Here is a 20,642-nt window from a genome sequence, read left to right on the forward strand (position 1 = left end):
TGGTATCTACTTTATTGCTTTAAATGGTCTTCCAGAACCACAGTAGTAAAATAAGATCTTTCAAATAATGAAAACCAGAAATTTACTTTTTTTTTCATCCGCAGTGCTGGCAGTAATGACGGAAAGTCATTGATTTCCTTTTGAAACTGTTTCTGAATTGTTTCCTTGATGTTGCCTACCTCTGTGCTGATTTCTTTCTTTAGAAGCAGCTGCTTTCACATATCTGGTTTGTTCTGGGAATATTTCTTTTGCACTTTGTTTATCTGTAGTATGTCTATCTGTAGTTTGTCAGACAGGTCTGTAAAGTTTGGTCACAAGCCAGGAGAAGTCATGAAGAATTTTGTGGTAGGGTAGTCACTGAAGGAACCAGGTGTAAGGAATACAAAAACTGGTATGACAAAAGGTTACATAAAATGGATCATGCAGCTTTTAGAAATACATCTTCTTGTCTGTAGCACAGTTTAACTTCTCCTTGTCATACACTGAAGTATGTTGCCTAAAGAAGTGTTCAGAGCATGTCCTGTGGATGAATCCTAGGAAAACAGAAAGTAAGAGATGAAAAGCTGTTACAAGGCAAGTCCTGATGGAGCTGACCTGCAGTCGATTTTTGTCATTTGAGGCTTAGTTGTCTCTCAGAAAAGCATCTCGTCCCATGCTGGTAATTTAATCAGTCAGAGCACTGGTAATATAAAGGTAAAGCTTATGTGTGGAAAATAATGTATTATGTGGTAGATCATTGTTGCAGTGTTTGAAAGCTTCTGAGGAGAATTGTGCTATTTTGGCAGGAGTTCAGAATTCTCTTTCCTACAAGGAACAGGTTCGGTGGTTTGTTTTTTCTCGAACATGTCATTTTGAGGTTACATGGTAACATCTGTCAGAGCTATGCTAACCTCTGTCATCCAGCTGTTATAATTGTGGTATTTTCCTTTCTTTTCCTTCTCTTTCCTGTCCTTTCTGCTTTCCCTTTCTCCCCCCTCAGAAAAAAAAAAAGGTAAAAAAACCCGGCAATGAAAACCACCTCCTTTTATACTGAAACTTCAGGTGGAATGAAGTGGTTATAAAAGCATCTGTCAACACAGGAATGGTTTGCCAAGCCAAGTATTTGGGTTGGAAGTCATGCCTTCCCAACTGCTTGAAAACAGGAAGTATCTCTGTTAAGTGATGGATAGCTCTACTTTGCTGAGAGGAAGAAAAGGCTTTTTTTCTTTCTTTTTTTTTTTTTTCTTTCTTTTTTTGCCTCTGGGCCAACAAATGAGCACTGCAGTTGTTCCATGTATGTAAAGAAAGATTCCTATGGAAATGTAGATATGGGTGCACACATCTGTGTGTATGTGTGTAGATAGATATATGTATATATTTGTGTGTGTATGAATATACAAATGAAAAAAAAGTACAAAACTCAAAACCAACAATACACTTTGTACATGATTGGTCCCTGTCAGAAGCCAGCCCAGGCACATCTTATCCCAGTGATTCCTGTAAAGCTCTCAAAATCTGTCAGAAACAGCCTGCAGGATTGCAACGGCTCCTGGGTGATTAATTGCCAAAAGAGTCTGGTTCCAGGTTCCATTACATGTAATTGTTATCTTTTTCTAAAGGGGTTCTTTCATTAAACCCCCACTCACCCCCCCCCACCAAAAAAAAAAAAAAAAAAGGGAAAGGAAGAAGAAAAGAGCTGACATTCCTGAGGTTTTGCACCTCTTAGACAGGAGCATGGAGGACTCTCTTATGTAAACATACACTGAAGAGGGTGTGTTATGTTGTTTATTAGCTGATGATAGATTTTTTTTTCTCCTTCACTTAATTTTTAACTTCACTAAAAATCATTTCTTAGAAATGAGGGAGAAAAGGCTGCATGGAGTGGGCATCTTCCAGTGTCTTCTCCACCTCACTGTGAGACCCAGAAAGTGGCAAAGCACTCGATCACTCCCGCTCCTTGCTAAAATTGCAGGAAAACAGCTGGAAACTGGGACATCCTCTGTGCCATTGTGGTAAAAGTGCTCAGACGGGACATGGGGAGAGGACAAAACCTTGTGTCTGGCACCTACTTTGCAAAGGTGGCTTTAAAATGTGTGGTTGAGTGTCCTGAAGGTACGGGCAGATGATGAAGAATAAATTGCTTTTCTGAGGCCATGTTGACAAAGCAGGAGGGATGGAGAGCCTGATTCCCTGGCAGTGCCTCAGTGGGTTTGAACACATGTAATTTGGAGCTGAATTTCTGTGGTGCCAAACTGGATTTGTATCGGCATGGTTGCTTGGGTTTGCTCTGGTTTTACTGCATTGAAAACGGGCCGTGTTTCTGACAGGTTTAGACTTTTATAGATGGAGGCTTGGGCAAAGCTTGGCTCCCAATGAGCGCTGCAGTGATTTGTGCCAACTGGCCAATTTAACTGCTTGCAATATCAGATGGAGAAAAAAAGCTCAGAGATACTGGTTCTGCAGCTGCAGAGTATCTGCCTGCAGATGTTTCTGCCAAGAGAAATGGTTGAAACTGTGTTTCTTGAGATATTTTAATCCTATCTGAACAAAACTACATAAAAACATGCCCTGGTATTGTCTGCATGGGCCAAGGAGCACATTGTTCCTCACAGTGGTGTTTGCACGGTCACATTGCAGCAGAACAAGTCTCAGGTCTCCTTTCTCCACGACTCCCTGTAAATTGGTTTTATCAATCACATTCTGCCAGTGGCAGGATGGTGATGTGCAGTGGTCAGGGCACTGCTGTTAGTCTGATTAAAAGGATGAGAATGTTTTGTGGCATCCTGCTTTGTGCAGGTTTGGAAAGCCAAGCCTGGCCTTCCTTAGAGGTTTTTGAGGCTTGATATGCTTTCATATCAACTCTGGAAATTTTTGCTTACTTAAAGCACTGCCTATTTGTAGTTATTGAGGTCACACTCCTATCTGTTTTAAATCACCACCCTTATTGGAAATGACTGGGTGCTGTGAAACATGCAGAAGCAGGGCATGTTGTTCCAGCAGGTGATGACAGTGGTTTCAATTGATTCAAGGCAGTTCTTTCCCCAGGCTTCATTTTGTAAGGAAGGGTGATTTTGCTGTTTTCCTGCACACTGTAATGTAAGCTTTTGCTGGAATAGCTAAGAGACTGATCCATAGTGCTGGCTTGAGGTGTTAGTTCATGTGGGTAGCCGGCAAAGAGAGCAGATCTTGAGAACACATGGAATTATATGAAGAAGTTTCCCTCTGTTGATCTGACAAACTGGAAACAGGTGTGAATTGGTGGTGGAAGGCAAAAGATTAACTGGAGATGTGTACCTGGAGGATAAGCAGAGGGAGTAGCTGCTACACAGTCAGGGGCATCTGAGGGACAGATCATGTTCTTATTTTGGGATTGGTTCACTCTCTGTATCTCTTCATCTTGCTTTGGACTGGGATCACCTCAGCTGTCTCCCAGTTGGAGCTGGTTTGCTGTTTGCCAGGGTATCAAAGCACACATTTGCTCCGTGCCTTTAGTTCGTGCTGCTGCTGAATGCCTGAGCAGAGGGCTGCTGCCGCTCGGTAGCGTGTTCCTGCTGAACACCTGCTGTCAAACTATCATGTCCTTTCTTGTCAACTTGCACAACGCTCCAGGTCTTGAGCAAGACTGACACCACAGAAAGGCTGTGCAGCCTGGCTTTTATAAATCTGTGTGCAAAGCAAAGCCTTCACATAGGGAACTGCAGCATTCTCTAGGAGCTGGTTTTTAATAATGTTTGATAAAATTCTGTTAGCAAATGCATTTTATGGAGTAGTGGATGCACAGTAGGTAAGGGAACCAAAGTGCTCCACCCTGAGAGGAGTAGTAGATGTTGTGTAATGACAGCAGAGAGTAATCTGCATAGATCTTGGGAGATGTACAAGGGTGGTGACCAGCAAAAAAGTCATCAAAGAGGGGAACTGGTTAGAGATGTTGGCATGAGCTGAGGGTGGTGACAGACATTGGCACAGAAGGAAGAAGGTGGGGAAGTGGAAGAGTGTGAGGAAAGGGGCTCTTGGCAGGAACAAAGCAGTATCGCTTGACTCGGGAGCCTGTAATTACAGGACTCCAGCCTTGTGACACAGTGAATAAGTGTGTCACCTGGAACAGAGGAATTTGGGGTTGCCTCCTGAAGCAGCTCATGCCAGATGGAGTGGGAGTAAAAGCCTTATGGGAGAATCAAATTTAGTCTCCACTGGACTATGGTTTTAAGTCTTTAATGGTAATACTCCCACGTGTCTTTTCCCCTCAGCACCTTCTGTTAATTTTGGCAATTAAGCCGTGGTTGCAAAAAAGCCTCCAGTAATCTCTCAGACAGGATGGATGAGCTTCCTGTACTTGAAACTTTCAAAGATCCTAAAATGCCTGGCACTTCCTGATCTGTTGGGCTGGGAGCATGACCTGCTCTGGCACAGTGGGAACGAAAACATCAGGCACTGAGGTGAGCCTCAAAAGCACAGGGGAAGCACCTTGATGGGAGCTGCCTTCACTCCTGCCAGAGGTAAATGATGGCACAAGAAGGCCTTAACACTTCCCACACTTGCAATGCATCTGTCCTGACATGTGGGCAAAGCCATGGAAAACATCTCACAAACAGCTACTGCCTGCACAGGCTGCAGGAAGGCTGTGATGGGGTGGTGAGGCCCTGGCACAGGCTTCTTGGAGAAGCTGTGGATTCCCCATGCCTGGATGTGTTCCAAGCCAGGCTGCATGGGACTTGGAGCTGCCTGGTCTAGTGAAAGGTGTCCCTGCCTATGGCAGAACTGGATGATCTTTAAGGTTCCTTCCAACCAGGTCATTCTCTTGATTCTATGATTCTGTTTCTTTAAAATGACTTAGAAATGTTCAAATACTCTAATGGTGAAAGTCAAAAAAAAAAAATTGCATTGCTCAATGAAGTTACAAGATATAGAGCATCTCTTGTATTGAGGAGTCCATGTAAGTAGGAGCCCTGACCACAGTTCATAAATAGCAATTGTTACTCTAAATTGGAAGGATTGAGTTACAAAGGAACTATTCCCAGTCCTCTCATTTTCATCAGTGATCTAATCCCAACAGACTCCAGAGGCAAAATTAAACTTTTAGTTGCATTTTTTAGGTTTCACATTAAAAGCAATGTATTTGCTTGAAAGGAGACAAATTTAGTAGAAAAATTTGTTCCTACTTGTGGAGATTAATTGCAGCAGAGAATATGCAGTAACACTGATTCTCCAGATGAGCTTCTCTACCTCCTGAACTGATTTGCTTTCTCTTACTCACCTCAATATGCCACTTACTGCTCAGGAGTTTTAAAGTTGTATTTATTTTTTGCTAAAGTTAGGTTACCTTCACACACAGTTCACGTGTGTGCTTTTGTTATAAGATGTGATGAAGAATGCTTTTGATGAATTAAGCATGGCTGCTGGATTCCCATCAGTAGGAAAATAATTTTTTTTCCTGTCCAATAGATAGCTCAGCTAGTTATGCTTCTGCTATTGTTGTAGTTCTGCATTCTGTGACAATGTGATTTTTAAAATGGCCAAGTAACCTTTGACAAAGCTAAGTAAAGGTAGATGCTCAAAAGAAAAAAGGGAAAGAGGAGGAGGAAAATTAGCAAAGCCCTTAGGTTAAATCTGGTCTGTTCTTAACAGGAACCACAAATATTTTCCAGGCTTCACCTATTAATGTTTTCTTTCCTGAAATAATTGTCTTCATAATTGCACACAAAATACATGTTTTTGACTTATCTATCTTTTCCAATGATACATTTTGAGGAAATACTCCATTTTAATTACAAGAAAATGAAAGGTTCCTTTTTGAAAGGGCAGGCATTTCTCCTTAGAAAACTGTTGTTTTGCTGTCGATGATACTCCATATTACATGAGAATTATCCCACTTTCCTAGTCTTCCCTCTAGGAGCATTGTATCTGTGTACCACTCATAACCTTTCAGTGCATGGGCACTTGTATAACTGTTGTGGTAACAGCAACAAAAAAAATCACATAAACCTGCAGAAGAATTGCTGAGTGGTACGAAGTGTTCTGGGTTCGAGCTATTCTGGTTTCTACCAAAACCCCAATTACTTAGTTTTGTGCCCTTCCTGGTTGGAGTAAATTATGCAGCCCTCACATCTCGACATCAGTGAGTTATGTAGCTCTGTGCACACATCAATTAATTTTGGCCCCATCAAGTTCCCACCTCCTGTGTGCTGCTTGCCCCGAATCGGGTTTGCATCTCCCAGTCGCCAGCAGTTCATCTCGCGCTCCCGGCAGCTGCACCTGCCCAGGCCTGCAGCCCTGCTTCAACTCTTCACCCTCCCCCTCCTGCCTCTGCTCCTGCTGAGTCCCTCCTCCTCCTCCTGCTCCACAGCTTGGATCCATCCTCCTGCTGAGTCCCTCCTCCTCCTGCTCCATCCTCGTGCTTTGCCAGGTGGTCACCACCTGATCGCGTTGCACCCAGCCCAGGGCAGTGGGGCTGGCCCAGAGGTGACCTGGCTGTCCTTATCGCTCTCTTCCCCATTTTCCAAGTGCACGTTGCAAGATTGAAGCTCCATCTTCTGGAATGGCCTGTGAAAGTCATGGCATGCTTGGAGCAGCCATCTCCAAATCCATACCTGTGGTGAAGGCTGGATCACACAACATCCCACTGAGAAAAGCAGAAGCTTCTAGGTCTCTACAAAAAATGGTGTTGAGGAGAAGGGTGGTGTCAGCACCCATCCAAATCAGCCCTGCAGGTTAGCATGACGTGCAGGTGCCCACATCGTGTGCCCCAGCAGGCTTCCCTAAGCAACCCAGAAGAGTTCACTTCTCTCCAGTGAGCAAAGACATCATGAGGGTTGTCTTGTTCCCTTACTGCCAGCCACTGTGTGCAGCTTGGTTCTGAATTCTGAATTATTTTGGCCTGAAAGGAAAAGCATCTCTGTGAGAAGTGGGCAGAGTTGAAAAGCCTGAGAGGCAGCGTGATGTCCTGCAAACGAGAGAGGCCTCAACTTGCTGTTGTGTTCTGAGCATCCAGCAGCAGAACAGCTCTGCAGCCCAGCCCCTCACCAGGCCTTTTTCCTCCAGGAACACCAGATAGGTCAAAGCGGGCCCATTCCTCACTTTCTCCTGCTGATTTTAGCTCCTCAGGAACATGGAGAGGGGGAGCCTGGTGGCTTGCCAAGGTGGTGGCAGCAGAGCCAGGAGCAGCCAGGCTGTGCCCAGGGTCTCCCAGGGTCACCACATAGGGAGGGCTGGTGGAGACCAGCTCTCAGTTCAATCTGCTTTTGTCTGCAGGTGCTGCAGGGAGCCTGACTCTCATCTCATGCTGAGGTTATAGAATATTTTCTCTCCTTTTTGTCTGTGTTGATATAGCTAGTGTGCACTGCTGCAACTGACTTGTGCTTTTTTTGTGTAGTTCCCAGCACATGTGGTCACCTTGGATAAGGTCCCTGGGCCTGATTGTAGCAAAAAAGTAATGATAGCATGCTTAAAACTTGGGCCTTCAACTACCACCATAGGTAAAACACAAAGCACTGGGGATAAACGGGGGGAAACACAGATTTTAGTCTCTGACCAGAAAAAAGTGTGTTCACTGTGTTGGATCTGCAGTTGTGTTTTGTGCCTTGGAACTGAGAGCCAGGCACTGGAGAGCTTGCTCCCAGCTGATTGGCACTGAGCATTGTCCCTGTCCCACCTGCACCACAGCCCTGGTCCTTCATCAGTGGGAAGTTAAGTTGGCTCTAGAAGATGTTCTAATTATCTGGGTGTCCTGATGAAACCTGCCTTGGTTTGAAAGAGGCACCACCGTACTCTTGTGAACATTTCTTGTTTCTTCTAAATAATAGAATTAGCTATGGGCATTTTCTTAACAGCATGCAGAACACAACTGTAGTTTAATTCCACTCCCTCCAAGCCTAGTCTTGAAAAATGCAAATTTCTCTTTCAAGTGTGTTGGCAAAAAATGGCAACTTCCTGATGAACACACACGATTTAGACACTGAATTGTACACTGGTCAGGACATTGTCAGTGAGCTGAGTTCTTGGGTGGATTCATCACGAGTGGAAAACAGCACAGTCTGCTGAGCAGGTATCAGTGGACAGCTTCTTTCTTGCTCTCTTCTGTAGGGATGCAGCATTGGCCACTGCAGACACAGGATGCTGCGCTGGTATTGACTTGTGGGATTCCCAGCCGTGCTCTGTCCTTGCACAGCTCCATGCAGCCCCACAGGACCCTGCACTTTCTGCTGAGCATTTTCATGGGTTGTTTTAAAAATAACGAGATGTCTCTTAACATTCAGGATACATTTTTCCACTCTGAAGCACCACAACAGTCTTTTTAAAGAAACTCTAGGAAGGGTGTTGACTTGATCAATGCTGTGCAGGAAGGAAAGCTCTTTCCTACTATTTTTTCAGCATGACTTTCACTGACATGATCAGGCTGGGAAAAGACTTATTGGCTGACAGCCCAGGACAGCTATGCAATATCTCTAGTCATCTGGAACTCAAACTAGTCTACCCAAGGGAGAACCATAACATAAAAACAATTTAGGTTACACACTGAATCTTATAAACATTGTTCAGTTTCTAAAAAATAGTTTAAATACTATTTATGTGCATTTGCTGTGCATGGGATTATTGTATTTTGCTTTTCTTTTTTCCAAATGTTAAGAAAGGCTGGAGGATTTTTACTTTTTTTACTGTAGATGGTTTTCAAAAACCTTGGAGATTTTTTTATAAACATAGGGAAATAAGCTTCCTCCCTTCCTATAAATTTAAGAGTTTGGCTTCTCCTCTATATTGGATATAACTGCTTTATATATAGATAAAGTTTACTTTTTGACCCTGTGCACAAAGATGTTTGAAGGGAGCTTCCAGAGGCCCCGTGGTCCCCCTCCTGCTCAGGACTTTCACCAGACCAGATCAGAGAGAGCTTGACTGCTTCTGCTGAGCCATAAAACCCCCAAAGGCAGAATTTCCACAGCCTCCCCAGTAACCTGCCCTGAGGCTGTGCTTCTCTTCTAGAAATATTTTCCTCCCATTCAGTCTGAACCCTCCATGCTGCCTGTTGTGGGCATTGTCCTATCTTACATTTTCCGTCTCTGTTTGCTCTGCCACCCTCCCACCCTCAGTATAAACTGAACACCCAAGTGCATCACTGGCCTCTCTCTGTTGTAACCTTATTTTGCATAAAAAACCTCATCAGAGTGATCTGCTTGTGTGTAAGCATGTGCAGCTCTAATAACGTGGGATAAAGCAGCGTGGATCCACAATGTAAGATTCACTCCAATGAAACCCTTCTTTTCTCTCATTGTTGTCTTGTTGGAAGATCTAAACTTGGAATGTGTCCATTGCCACCTGTTCTTCTGCCAAGTCCTAACATTCCAGCACACCTTGCAACAAGTCTAGAAGTATTGTTTTAGGAAAATGACTGTGGTTCTTCTATGATTCCTTTTTTCCATTAACTGGTATTTCACCAGCCGAGTAGCCTTACTGTCTTTTCTTGTGCAGGTTCTTGCTTTTGTTTAAACTGTTGGTTATTTGGTGGTGGTGTTGTTTTTGGGCTGTGGTTTTTTACTCCCTTGGTGTGCTGTAACTTTTGCTGTGACACTTTCATTGCAGGCCCTGCTGAGGCCGGGGCGAATAGACAGAATTATCTACGTGCCACTGCCAGACGCAGCCACTCGCAGGGAAATCTTCAGGCTCCGTTTCCAGTCCATGCCAGTCAGCGACGACGTCTGCTTGGCCCAGCTCGTGGAGCACACGCAGAAATACTCAGGAGCTGAGGTAAAACTTCTGCAGTCGGTGCACAGAGGGTGTTTAAAGTTGAAATCAAGCGTCCCTGGAGCTTTCTCGGAGTGCTGGTGGGAATTATGAAAGGGAATATTTCAGATATTCCTGTGTTTCTGCAGTCTGGGGCTTTTTTACTTCAAGGTCCCCATCAGAGGAGTGGTGCCAGGGGAAGGGTCTCTTTCAGGGTGAGCCTTCATACAGTTGCAGGCAGCCTCATTGAGGATGTGCTGCCAGGACTGGAGGGAGGTGGAGGCAAGCTCTCCCAGACTTCCCAGACAGTTCCCCCACATCTCCAGGAATCTTTTGAGTGCAGGATTATGACTGAGAGCCTCAGGAGGAGAGAGGAGAGATGGAGGTAAGAAACAATGTAGGGGAATTATAAATGAGTTGCTTTGAAGCTTGTATTTTCCTATTCTGTATAATCAAGACTTCACAGCAGCATTTATTGTTATAGCTCATTGCTATTATTTAGCTTCTGACAGTGAATGTCAGACAATTATTTCCTGTCCTGGGTAGAAGGAGAAACTTTTTCAGATGCTGCTGCCTGGCAGTTATAATAAGTATCAGTACATTAGTGGTCATTAGTACATTAGTGGTGACCACTAATGTACTGATACTTATTATAACTGCCAGGCAGTTATTCTGCTCCCTGAATGTTATTCATGTCAGTGTCTCATGAAAGGATATTTCGTTCTTTCCTCATTTTAATTAATTGAGAGTAATTATATTAATTCAAAAATTCAAAGAATGCTAATAAGGTTGCCAAGTTGAGCTCTTGAAAGGTGTGAAATACCAGAATTTCCGCCTTGCTGTAGCCAGCCCTAGTGTCTGTATTATCACACCATCTAATTACATAGCCACCTTCTGCTTTTTCCATAGCAGAGTGGAAAATGTGCTGTGCTTGCCTTGGCTCTCCATGTCTCTGTGTGCTGTTTACAAGGGCAGGAAAATAAGCTAAACTTTTGTCTTGGGTGATTGTGGAGAATTTGTGTGATTGCTTCGAGGCCCTTCTCAAAGGACTGGTGGTGCTCCCAGGCCAGGCTTCCCCTCATTTAGCTGTCACTTAGATGCTGGTGGGCTGGAAAATGCTGTGCTGCCTACTCATAACTTCTGGCTGGTGTGGGCACTGCTGTGTGTGCTGTGGGGTCATTCTGGGAAGCTGTGTCACTGCAGACACCAAAGCCAAACCCATGAGAGATTTCCTCCTCCACAGCACAGGGCAGACTGCACTCTGGGGATGAATGAATGATTGGAAGCTGTGTGGTGAGCAGAGCTGGTTTGTGTAGCACATCTCTCTGCCCAGAATGTGGGCTCTCACAATGAAAAAAAAAAAAAAGGCAACAGTGAAAAGGATTTCATGCTTAAATGTTGGTCTGGAAGACTGTCACAGCTCTACTGCTTCCATGTTTTGGAAGTAGCAGTGTCATGTTTATATTTGGGGGACAGTGACACAACTTGGGAAAATCTATCTGCCTCTGGCTGAGTTACAAGCCTCCAAAAACATAAGTATAAACATCTCCTCTGTCGCATATGGCAACTGTCGCCTTACCAGGCAACAACTGCAGTGCTTGTATTTTAGAAATTCCAAGCATATGGGGATTTCCTTTGGATCTGGATCAGCTGAAAAGCTAGTGGTGAATTCCAGTCCCTGGTTGATAATGAGTCACAAATGTCTTGGTGCTGGCTTTGTGCAGAATCAGAAATAAGTTAATGGGTCATTGAGTGCAGCTACAGACTGGTTTCAGGGGAAAAAAAAAAAAAACCTGCCTGTTTCTAATATGGCATTTCTCACGAATTTTGTTCTTTTGCATCATGCGAAGTATTATAATAACTGGGATGTAAAGAGTAAATACAGAAAAAGCCTCAGTCAGGGTTCCTTTGAAGAATATGTAAAGTCTGGATAGTTGGCACACACAGTGGCCAGTTTCATTAAAGCCTTTTCTTCCCAGTGTCTCCAGCTTCCCAGCTTTACAAATAGTTTCCGCTGCTGAATGGCAAGTTCCCACTGCACTGTTCTAGCCTTTGTTCAGAGGAAGAAATGGAAAATGCCTGGTTTTGTGACTGGAAGATGCTGCATGAATAGGGAGCTGCGTGTAAAGATGCGTTGAATCATCCTGACATGAGCTGAATAAACAGCCAGGAAAGTGGATAGTTCAGTGTGCATCTGGCTTCCAACTTGGCCCCTTTTCAGATCAGATACTTGTGTGTTTTTGCCTGTCATCTCTTATGACCAGTTATCTCTGTTCACCTGCTGGATGTACGTTTCTCTTAATGACTACCTTTAAAGATACATCAAGATAGCAAAATGGGGTGATTACTTCCCACTGTTTCATGTGAGGGAAGGTGGAAGATAATTTATGAGGGTGAATTACAGTTTCCTTCTCTTGTGTGTCAGTGAAGTTTATTAAGAAAAAAGACATTAGATGAGCAGTTGTATGTCTGTACAGTTGTCTGTCTGTATGTCTGTACAGTTAACTTTTAGGTTGAAGAAATCATCAGCTTTCTGGAAATAATTGAATTTGAGTGCAATCTTCATTTCCAGACCTTTCTGAAGTCGTGCTCAGCAGCAGTACTTGGGCTCCTCTTCAGGGATACTGCATTTTATTTTGGGCCAAATTGCAGGGGGTCCAACTTTTATAAAACTGATTATTTTTTAATGGTTTTACATAATTAGAATGTCTGTGCTCTGGGCTTGTTCACAGTTTGATCACAGCTTTTCCTAGAGCATTTTCACTGTTGTACTTCATGCTGAGAAGTTTCATCTGTTTCATTTCCCACTGAAGTAGGGATAATTAGAGATCTGACCACAGAAGTATTTAAAAGCAATGTTTTAAAGTACGAGCAGTGTGAGTTTTTTGGTACTGCCACAGCCAGCTATCCTTAGGAAAGATGGGCTTTCCACAAACTTAGGTGCTCCATTTTTCAGTTTGAGGTTAGACAAGCAAGGGATAAAGAAGAGAGTGCTTCCCCACTGGAGAAATATTTTGTTCCAGAAAGTAGGTGATAAAAAGGAAAATAAACCCAGCAGAGTGAGAGATGTTCTTTTATTGTCTGAGCTGCAGTCAGATTAAGTTTTTGTTGCAATTTAAAAGGCAGAGAGGGAGGTTTTAGGCAGAAACTGAAATCAAGTGTTGAGTTGTTTTCAGTTTCAAGTTGGTTGGAAGTAATAAAAAATTAAATAATCTGGGTATGATGACAATATTCCTCAGATGAGTGTGCTTATAAAAATAAGATAATGGGGACTGACTGCTTTTAAATTGGTGGAAAGCAGGTCATGGTGAAAGCCAAGGCTGGCATGGTTTCTATAGTATTATCAGTTTCCATGCTTACAGGACACAAGAGTAGAGCAGGAATCTTGGAACCTGTAAATCTTTCACTGGTTCTGAATCGAAGTGGAGCAGTTAACGTAAAAAATATCTTTCTCACTTTGCAATAACTCTCAATGGGAGCCCAGAAAATGAAAGGGAAGAAAAGCAAGCTGATGAAGATTTGCTCTGGCTCAAATAAGAGAAGATGTGATGCCAAAAAGATTTGTGCAGCAGCAAACTAGCTGAAATCAACTCAAGTCTTTGACTCTTAAAATATGTATTCCAAAACATGCTTGTTCTTGTTTACCAGATATTGACATATTTAAACTAGTAACTTTAATTAAAAACACCCCCAAACAACCAGACTTCTCCAAAGTCCTCTGTTTCATGCAGAGGAAGATAGTAAGTTCAGAAGGAATGAGGATGTGTTCCACCATAGGTTCACAGGAAGGTAAACCTCTCTCTTTTAAGAGACTGGGGAGGATTTGTCTGCTTAGTAAAGAACATCTACAGTAGAGAGATGGTTTAGATGTAGGGGAAAAAATGGACATTCAAAAGATATGGATGTGTTACCTTTTTTACATTTAGCTGTACATGAAGGAAAAGATCTTCCAGACTTAAGGAAAAGGCTTTCTGCTTAAAATTATTAAAGGGCAGTGGATTCAATCCTATATAGTACCTGAAGTATTACAGTGAAATGTGACTTTTCAAGGTGAGGAATGTCATCAAACTGAAATGTAGCAAGATTAAGGCCTCAGATGAACCTCTGATGTTTCTCTTGGACTGGTGCAGAGGATCTGTTAATTTATGTCACTCATTGAAAAATGAACATTTTTGTGTGGGTGGATGAGGAAAAGTCTCAGCCTTTATCCAATATGGGTAGCATGGGATCACCTCCTTCCTACAGACATTTATCAGTGCTAAGGATGTGTTTGGCACAGGTGGCTGGAAGGTGAGGAAATACCTGGCATTGGGAATGTTTTCCAAATGTTAGTGTTTGGGATAAACGAGATGAATCACCGGAAAGGAAGTCACTAACTACCCAGGACTTCCCATGGGATTTTGCCTGCTGCTGGTGTCACAGGAGGCTCCTACGTGCGGAATGTGCTCGGGCACACTGGGAGCGAGGGCAGTGTGAGCACCTGGGGATGCCTGGGAACGGCACTGGCGTGGCAGTGCTGAAAGCAGGACTTGGGGGCATTACTCTGCCTCTCCCTGCTCTTTTCAGTCACTTCAGAAAGATCTGGTTCCTGTCGCCCGTTTGGCAGAGGTTTTGCCCAGAGTGGGTGGATTTTCATCATGTTGTGTCTCAGCTGAGGCCTGATAAAGTGCTGTGTGCTCTGACCTAGTGAGGGTGGTAGAGCATGGCTGGCAATCAGCACATTTATGCCAACCATAAGGTTTGGTGTAGAGGGGAGTATTGGCACTGAAATTTATGCATGGCGAGCTCATCTGGGAAAGAACATTTTCTCCTTCAGTGAGATAATGATTTGCTAATAGTTGAATCAAGCAGGGGAGATTTAATGCATCTGGCTGAAGGGACATTAGTGTTTCTGAAAAGGTCAGACACATTAACAGCTCAGGAGCACACAGTCGAAACTGCTTCCTAAGGAACTCAAAGAACACTGATCCTCAGAGGAACTTGGGCAAAAAAGCCAAGAGGAATTTGAATGAGCACCAGCCAGTGCTGAGGTATGAAATTTTGCTTGCTTCTCAAACCGACTTCTTTTATTCCCCATAAAGCCCCAAAAGCTGATATTTTGATTCTTTAAATGCCAAAACAATTTGGATGCAGGAACTTTACAGCTGATTTCAACATGTTTTGCTTCATTAACTACTTTAAAAGTATTGTCACCCAGGTAAGTGAGCACTCTTGTGTTTGCTTTTGCAGGGTTGTTTTGTATTGTGCCCAGTGTCTGGAGAATGAACATGAGTAGGAGCATCACCTGTGTCAGGAGCAAGCTCCCTGCCCTTGAGCTTGCACAAACCAGCTGTACTTTCACTAAACCAGCTGAGGCCAGGGGAGATGCCTGCCTTTGCCAGCAGCACCAACTGTGCTGTTTCCCTCCTTTCCCTGTGTTCACCTTCCCATTTTCTCACAACCTCACCCATGGCAGAGTAAGCAGGAGCTCCCAGTTGCTCAGGGTGGCAGAGGGGTGCATGCTGCCAGCACAGCAGGGCACTGATGAGCTGCCACTGTCACACAGGCTTATAAAAGAGGGACCTAGGCCCAGCCTCTGTCAGCCAGCTTTACTTGCCCTCTGCTCTTGCCTCTGGCTTTGCTGCTTTATTGTCCTGGGCTTGGCTGCAATTCCCAGCAATGGAAAAACATGTTGCTCTTTAAAAGCAGATGGGAATTCATTCCTGAAGGAAAAAATATGTCTCTTTAGCCTACTGCTATTGTTTTCTTTGAGTTTTATTTTTTGCCTGTGAGTTATTTCTAGCAACTTTTAATTTAATTTTTTTTTAATCAGACAGTGGGGATTATTCTTCACTGTCTTAAAGCACACGCTCTTAGTATAGCAGTGATCACAAGTGGGGATATGGAAAGTTCAGAGTGCAAATTGCATTTGCAGTGATCAGGAAGGAATTGAAAGTGTTGGCTTATTTCTGCCTTTTGAAGTAGTTTCATTGGTGTAATACAAATGCTTATATCAGCTCAGAGTTGACAAATAGGCTTTTATGTTAAAAAAAAAAAAGGAAAATAAAAGAGAAAAAGTGTGTTTTTCCTCACACTGACCTGTTTTTCTGATTTAAACCTGTAGTGCTGGCACTTGATCTCATAAGTTATGATGTGTCACGGAGTATGTGGTTAGGAGTGAACTTGCTGCTTGGAGTTTGTCTCAACTCTAGTCCTAAAGTATAAGACAAGGTGTACAAATTGGAGAAAGTCACCAAAAAGTTATTGCAGTTCAGAGAAAACTTATTCCTGGTCCTCTACTCTTATATGACAACATCCACTCAACATACACAAGTCGCTGTAAATACTGAGTATTTAGTATAGTAGTAAAAGGTATGTCTGAGGTTTTCTTGTTTCATTGATTTGTATCCACTTTTCTCTTAAACTGGGGTGGGTGGGGAAAGTAAATATTCTTACATATTCATTGCTATTTCTCATGGCCTTAAGATTAGCAAGTGTCTGACTTGCTTAAGTGCCTGTTATGATTAATTTTAGTAGCATTCAATGTCTGACTGTCCATCCTCATTGTTCAATTTCTCTTCCTTTACATGTATATTCATTTTCCCCCTGGATATGCTGCATTAAGAGGAGGGCCAAGGTGATTGGAGGGATGGAGCACCTTTCCTGTGAGGAAAAGCTGAGGGAATTGGGATTGTTCAGCCTGGAGAAGAGAAAGCTTTGGGGTTACTTAATTGTGGCCTTCCAGTACTTGGAGGGACCATGCAAGAAGGGAGGAGTGTTTGCAGGGCTTGTAGTGACAGGACAAGGGGGAATGGCTTCAAACTGAAAGAAAATAAGTTTGGGTTAGATTATTATGAAGAAATTGTTCCCTCTGAGGATGGTGAGGCCCTGGCACAGCTTTGCCCAGGGAAGCTGTGGCTGCCCCATCCCTGGTGGAGCTCTGAGCAATCTGGGATCGTGGAAGGTTGCTCAGATAGTGTCCATGGCAGGGGGGTTGGAAAGAGGTGATCTTTAAGATCTCTTCCAGCCCAGGCTGTTACATGGTTCTGTGATTTCGAGGAGGTAGCACATTTCAAGGCATGATGTCCAGCATCTGCTTGGCCAGGAGAGCTGCAGGAAGTTCCCCACTTCTGCAGTGAAATTACTTTCCATCCTTAATAGAATCAGCCCTCCAAAACCACGGGTTGTACTTGGTCAGTGACATCTGAAATGGTTCTGATTGTGATCTTAATTAGCACTAGGGATATTTAGATGTAGTACCTGAAGGCTAATTCAGGATGTTTATACCAGATGAAAGCATCCAGAGGAACACCTTGTGCTGACCTACTTGTGTTTCTGGGACTGTGCCAGTTCAATTGCTGTCATGGTAGAAGAAATGTTAATGAATGGCAGAGGAATAATAGGGCCCAGGTGTAAAAGGCTGTTAATCTACCTGGCTATTGTTGCTGTGAATGAAGAACGTGTTATTTTAATGGCAACACTGACTGTTTACACTTCACTGAACTGCAAAGATTGGCGAGCTGGGGCTGTGTGTGTGAATTAAAATGTCTGAACATACATTGGTATCTTTGTGTGCAGGGAAAATAGGATGTTTGCTTTTGGCAGTCATCTGCAAAAAGTAATTGTTTCTGTTGCACAAATTTGGAACCTAATAATGAATAATAATAACTAATAAAATCAAATCACAAATGGCTGTGAATTTCTTGAACAATAAATGTACCTAATTTCAAGCTGAAATGCTCTTGCTAGTCAAACTACCATTGTGTAGTACATGCACCAACTATTCAGTTTCCATTGCTTTCTCCCATGATAGAAATGATATTTCACTTGTGTAAAGTGAATTTTGAGTTTGTTTTCTGAGAGGTGATCATTATTGATAAAACATTTGGAGTGGGAGAGTTTTTTGGTTTCTTCCTTAAGTTTTTGACTTAGGTGATTTGCTTTGATACTTCCTGTCCCTAACAATGTGTGTAAGGCATAGGCATTAGTTATTTGAGTTCAAAAATGCACTCTTCTATATTCCTTTCAAAGAGGTTTTGATTATGTGTAATTTTTTTTTCTAAGTGAGATTTTTTTGGGGGTAGAATAGTTGAAATGTCTGCTTTTGTTCCACTTGCTTTTTTTATCCACAAACTCTAGCAATGGCATTGTTGGAGCTGGTGGCTTTTTGGTGAGATTAAGCTTCTCAGTGTTAATTCTGAAACCATTTGAGAAGTTGTTGGTAATTGTCACTGATGCTGAATGTGGGAACAGGGAATCTTGCAGCCAAACCTCCATTGTCAAACGGGGCAGTTTTCATTCTTGCCATGTAACTTCTGTTTTCCAGAACCCTGCTGGAAGCTGATGGGCACAAACACCGCTGTAGCTCAGATTTTTGCATAGCAGAAGTTGCAAGTTGTTATTTCCAAGTTATCTTTTATGGTTACCCTTACATACATATGGAAAAGCTTTGGATTGCCCTTGGCAAAAGGTTTAAAAGGTTATTGGCAGATGGAAGCAGCACAATAGCAACTCTGCAGCAAATTATTAGCTATGTTAGAAGCAATTCCATAGTCTGTTTTACTTTTTAATTAAACTTTTTTCAGACTATCACCTAGTTCTCAGCTTAGGCTTTTTGTTTCCTGTCTTTGAGTAATGAAAATGTCAAGGATAGCTGGGTAGGAAAAAAGCCTTTCAGGTCCAGTCTTGTGTAATTTGTCCATGGCATTGCATGTATAGAAGGGAGCCATCGGATCTGGCCTGACCACTTGCAGTGGGAGAAAACAGAGCAAACCCCAAGATGACTGCAAGTGCTAATTGGTCTTGACATCCCCATTGTCAGGAAAGGAGAACCAAGAGTGTTTTGTCCAGTTTAAAAGAGCTGCTTTGGGTTTTGTTTGATGGTTTAGTTTCTTATTTTGGGAAGTTGGGGATGGGAGTTATTTTCTCAAAGTAATTGGCATCTTACAGACGTAGCATTTGTTACTTCATTTTCTAGCAAACAAAGTGAATTTGTGATAAAACTAGAAAACTACTATTACATTAACACTGCACAGTGACACACACTGTTGGAGGGAAAGGAGGGGGAGAGCAGCAATTTGTCCTCTGTTTTGTCCTCTTGCCTGCTTTTCACTGGGATAAACCAACTTTGTCTTTTTCCAGAACTGCTCCCAGTGAGCTCTCATTCAATGATAAACCAATGAAGAGGGGGTAAAAAAATTTTTACCCAGCTCATAGCTCAGACTCTGTGTGTTTGTATTTGTGAGTCTGTATAAGGAGAACTTTTTCTGCTCAGTCTCTTCAGCAGCTGGGTTTTGTTGTTCTGCTGGGGATGAGGGACCAAAGAGCAGGAGCCAGCAGGATGGGTTACTGGGGATTTTTCCCATGACAGGCAAGGACAGGGGCTTGAGTGTTCATCATTGCCACAGGGAAGCAGAAAACACCCACCCCAAACCCAAAAGCCATGTGCCACTTGTATTTCTGATTACCTGTGCCAAGTGCTGGTCATGGCTGTGTACCTGGGGAGAGGGCCTTTGGGGGGTCCTCTTGCCAGGGAGAGCTGAAGGGCTCATCACAGGCTCCTCATTTCATGGGATCTTGCCATTTCTGTGGTCATTTCTGGGTATTTCTGTGTTATATGAACCAGGGGAACCAAACTGCGCTCCTTTGTTAGCGTAACAGAATTTGCAAGGCAAGAAAATGAGCGCAGTAGTTTTCTTTAAAAAAGGGAGAGCAAAACTTTTCTTGATTTTGACTTTTCTAGTTTAAGGCCTGAGGACTTCCAAAGAAGTGTTGCTGGCAGTCTTGTTTTAATATTCAAGTAGCAAGAGCTCATCATACTGAGATGTCAGCTCTCAGAAGTGGAATATGGAATATAGTTGAAATGTTAAAAACTGAAAACTTGCTCTTCATTTCTAACATTTGTCACTACTAAATTTATAAAAGTATTTGTGACGTAAGCTGACAAACCTGGGGTTTTGGGGGATTTAAGGAGATTTTTATGCATATAGTTATCTGTATAAAGACCTTTCTCTTCTTGTTTATGATTTTCTTCACAAGAAAATGTTCATAAATATAATGAACTTACCCTTATAAAACAGATTCTGTTTTTTCCTCTTCTTTGTTATGTACTATCTTTGCACTCCTGAGCTAAAAAAAAAAATTGGTTTATTTATTAAAATAATCTATAGTTTGTCATCATTAAACCATGTTTATTTTAACAATATTTATAGAGGAGCAGGAAAAAAGAAGTTTGAAATTAATTTGTCTTCTGTCAGTGCTTGGAAGTTGGAATAAGAAAGGGAACTGGAGCACTGAGACAGTATCTTACCCTAGGCTAGTTGTTTACCATTAAAGAGAGAGCTTGCATGCGGGAGGGAGTGTTATGTTTTGGACTTACTTCCTTGTAACTCATAAATCTTGGCTGTATAAACGTTCAGTCATTAATTAAGGCTTTCAAATTAATCTGTTTCCTGACTGGACTTGGCTGGTTTTGCATAGAGCAGTACTGTTGCCCAATCTCCCAGTTTCGGAGTGCTCTCAAACGTGTGCTATGGGAGGATGGTGTTTATTGTGGAGAGTTAATGAACAGCGCCAAAGGAGGGAGGGGGAGCCCTGGGTTACCAACCTGTGCAGGAAATAGGGTGCTGGTATCAAAATGGGATTGTGCACTTTAATTGCTTCCCTTACTTCAAACAATGGCAAAAGTGGCTATTTTATATTGATAAATGTCAGGCCTAGGCAGAAGTATTTTTCATTCCTTTCATTATTCTTACATAATGTTCTGGTTTTGCAGTTCAGCCAGTTTACTCAGGATGATGTATAAATACAGCCAAAACATCTCTCTCATGTGATGGAAAAAGATTTCAACTTGTGTTAGAGACTTCTTAAAAATTATTGGTAGTATTATCACTCAGGTGCTGCTCATCTGAGATTTGTGTCCTACTTGTTTTAGCCTTTCTTTACAAATGTGTAAATGTGTGTGTATATCT

General features: G+C 42.6%; 1 protein-coding gene across 1 annotated transcript in view; it reads left to right on the forward strand.

Annotated features, from left to right (window-relative positions):
- The window catches only part of AFG2A (AFG2 AAA ATPase homolog A), a 161,500-nt gene that overhangs the window by 118,775 nt on the left and 22,083 nt on the right, over window positions 1-20,642 (forward strand). Inside the window, 1 exon segment of the mRNA XM_058024321.1 lies at window positions 9,553-9,717. Coding sequence (XP_057880304.1) covers window positions 9,553-9,717 — 165 coding nt within the window.

Source organism: Melospiza georgiana, chromosome 5 (assembly GCF_028018845.1).
Source record: "Melospiza georgiana isolate bMelGeo1 chromosome 5, bMelGeo1.pri, whole genome shotgun sequence".
Lineage (NCBI taxonomy): Eukaryota > Metazoa > Chordata > Aves > Passeriformes > Passerellidae > Melospiza > Melospiza georgiana.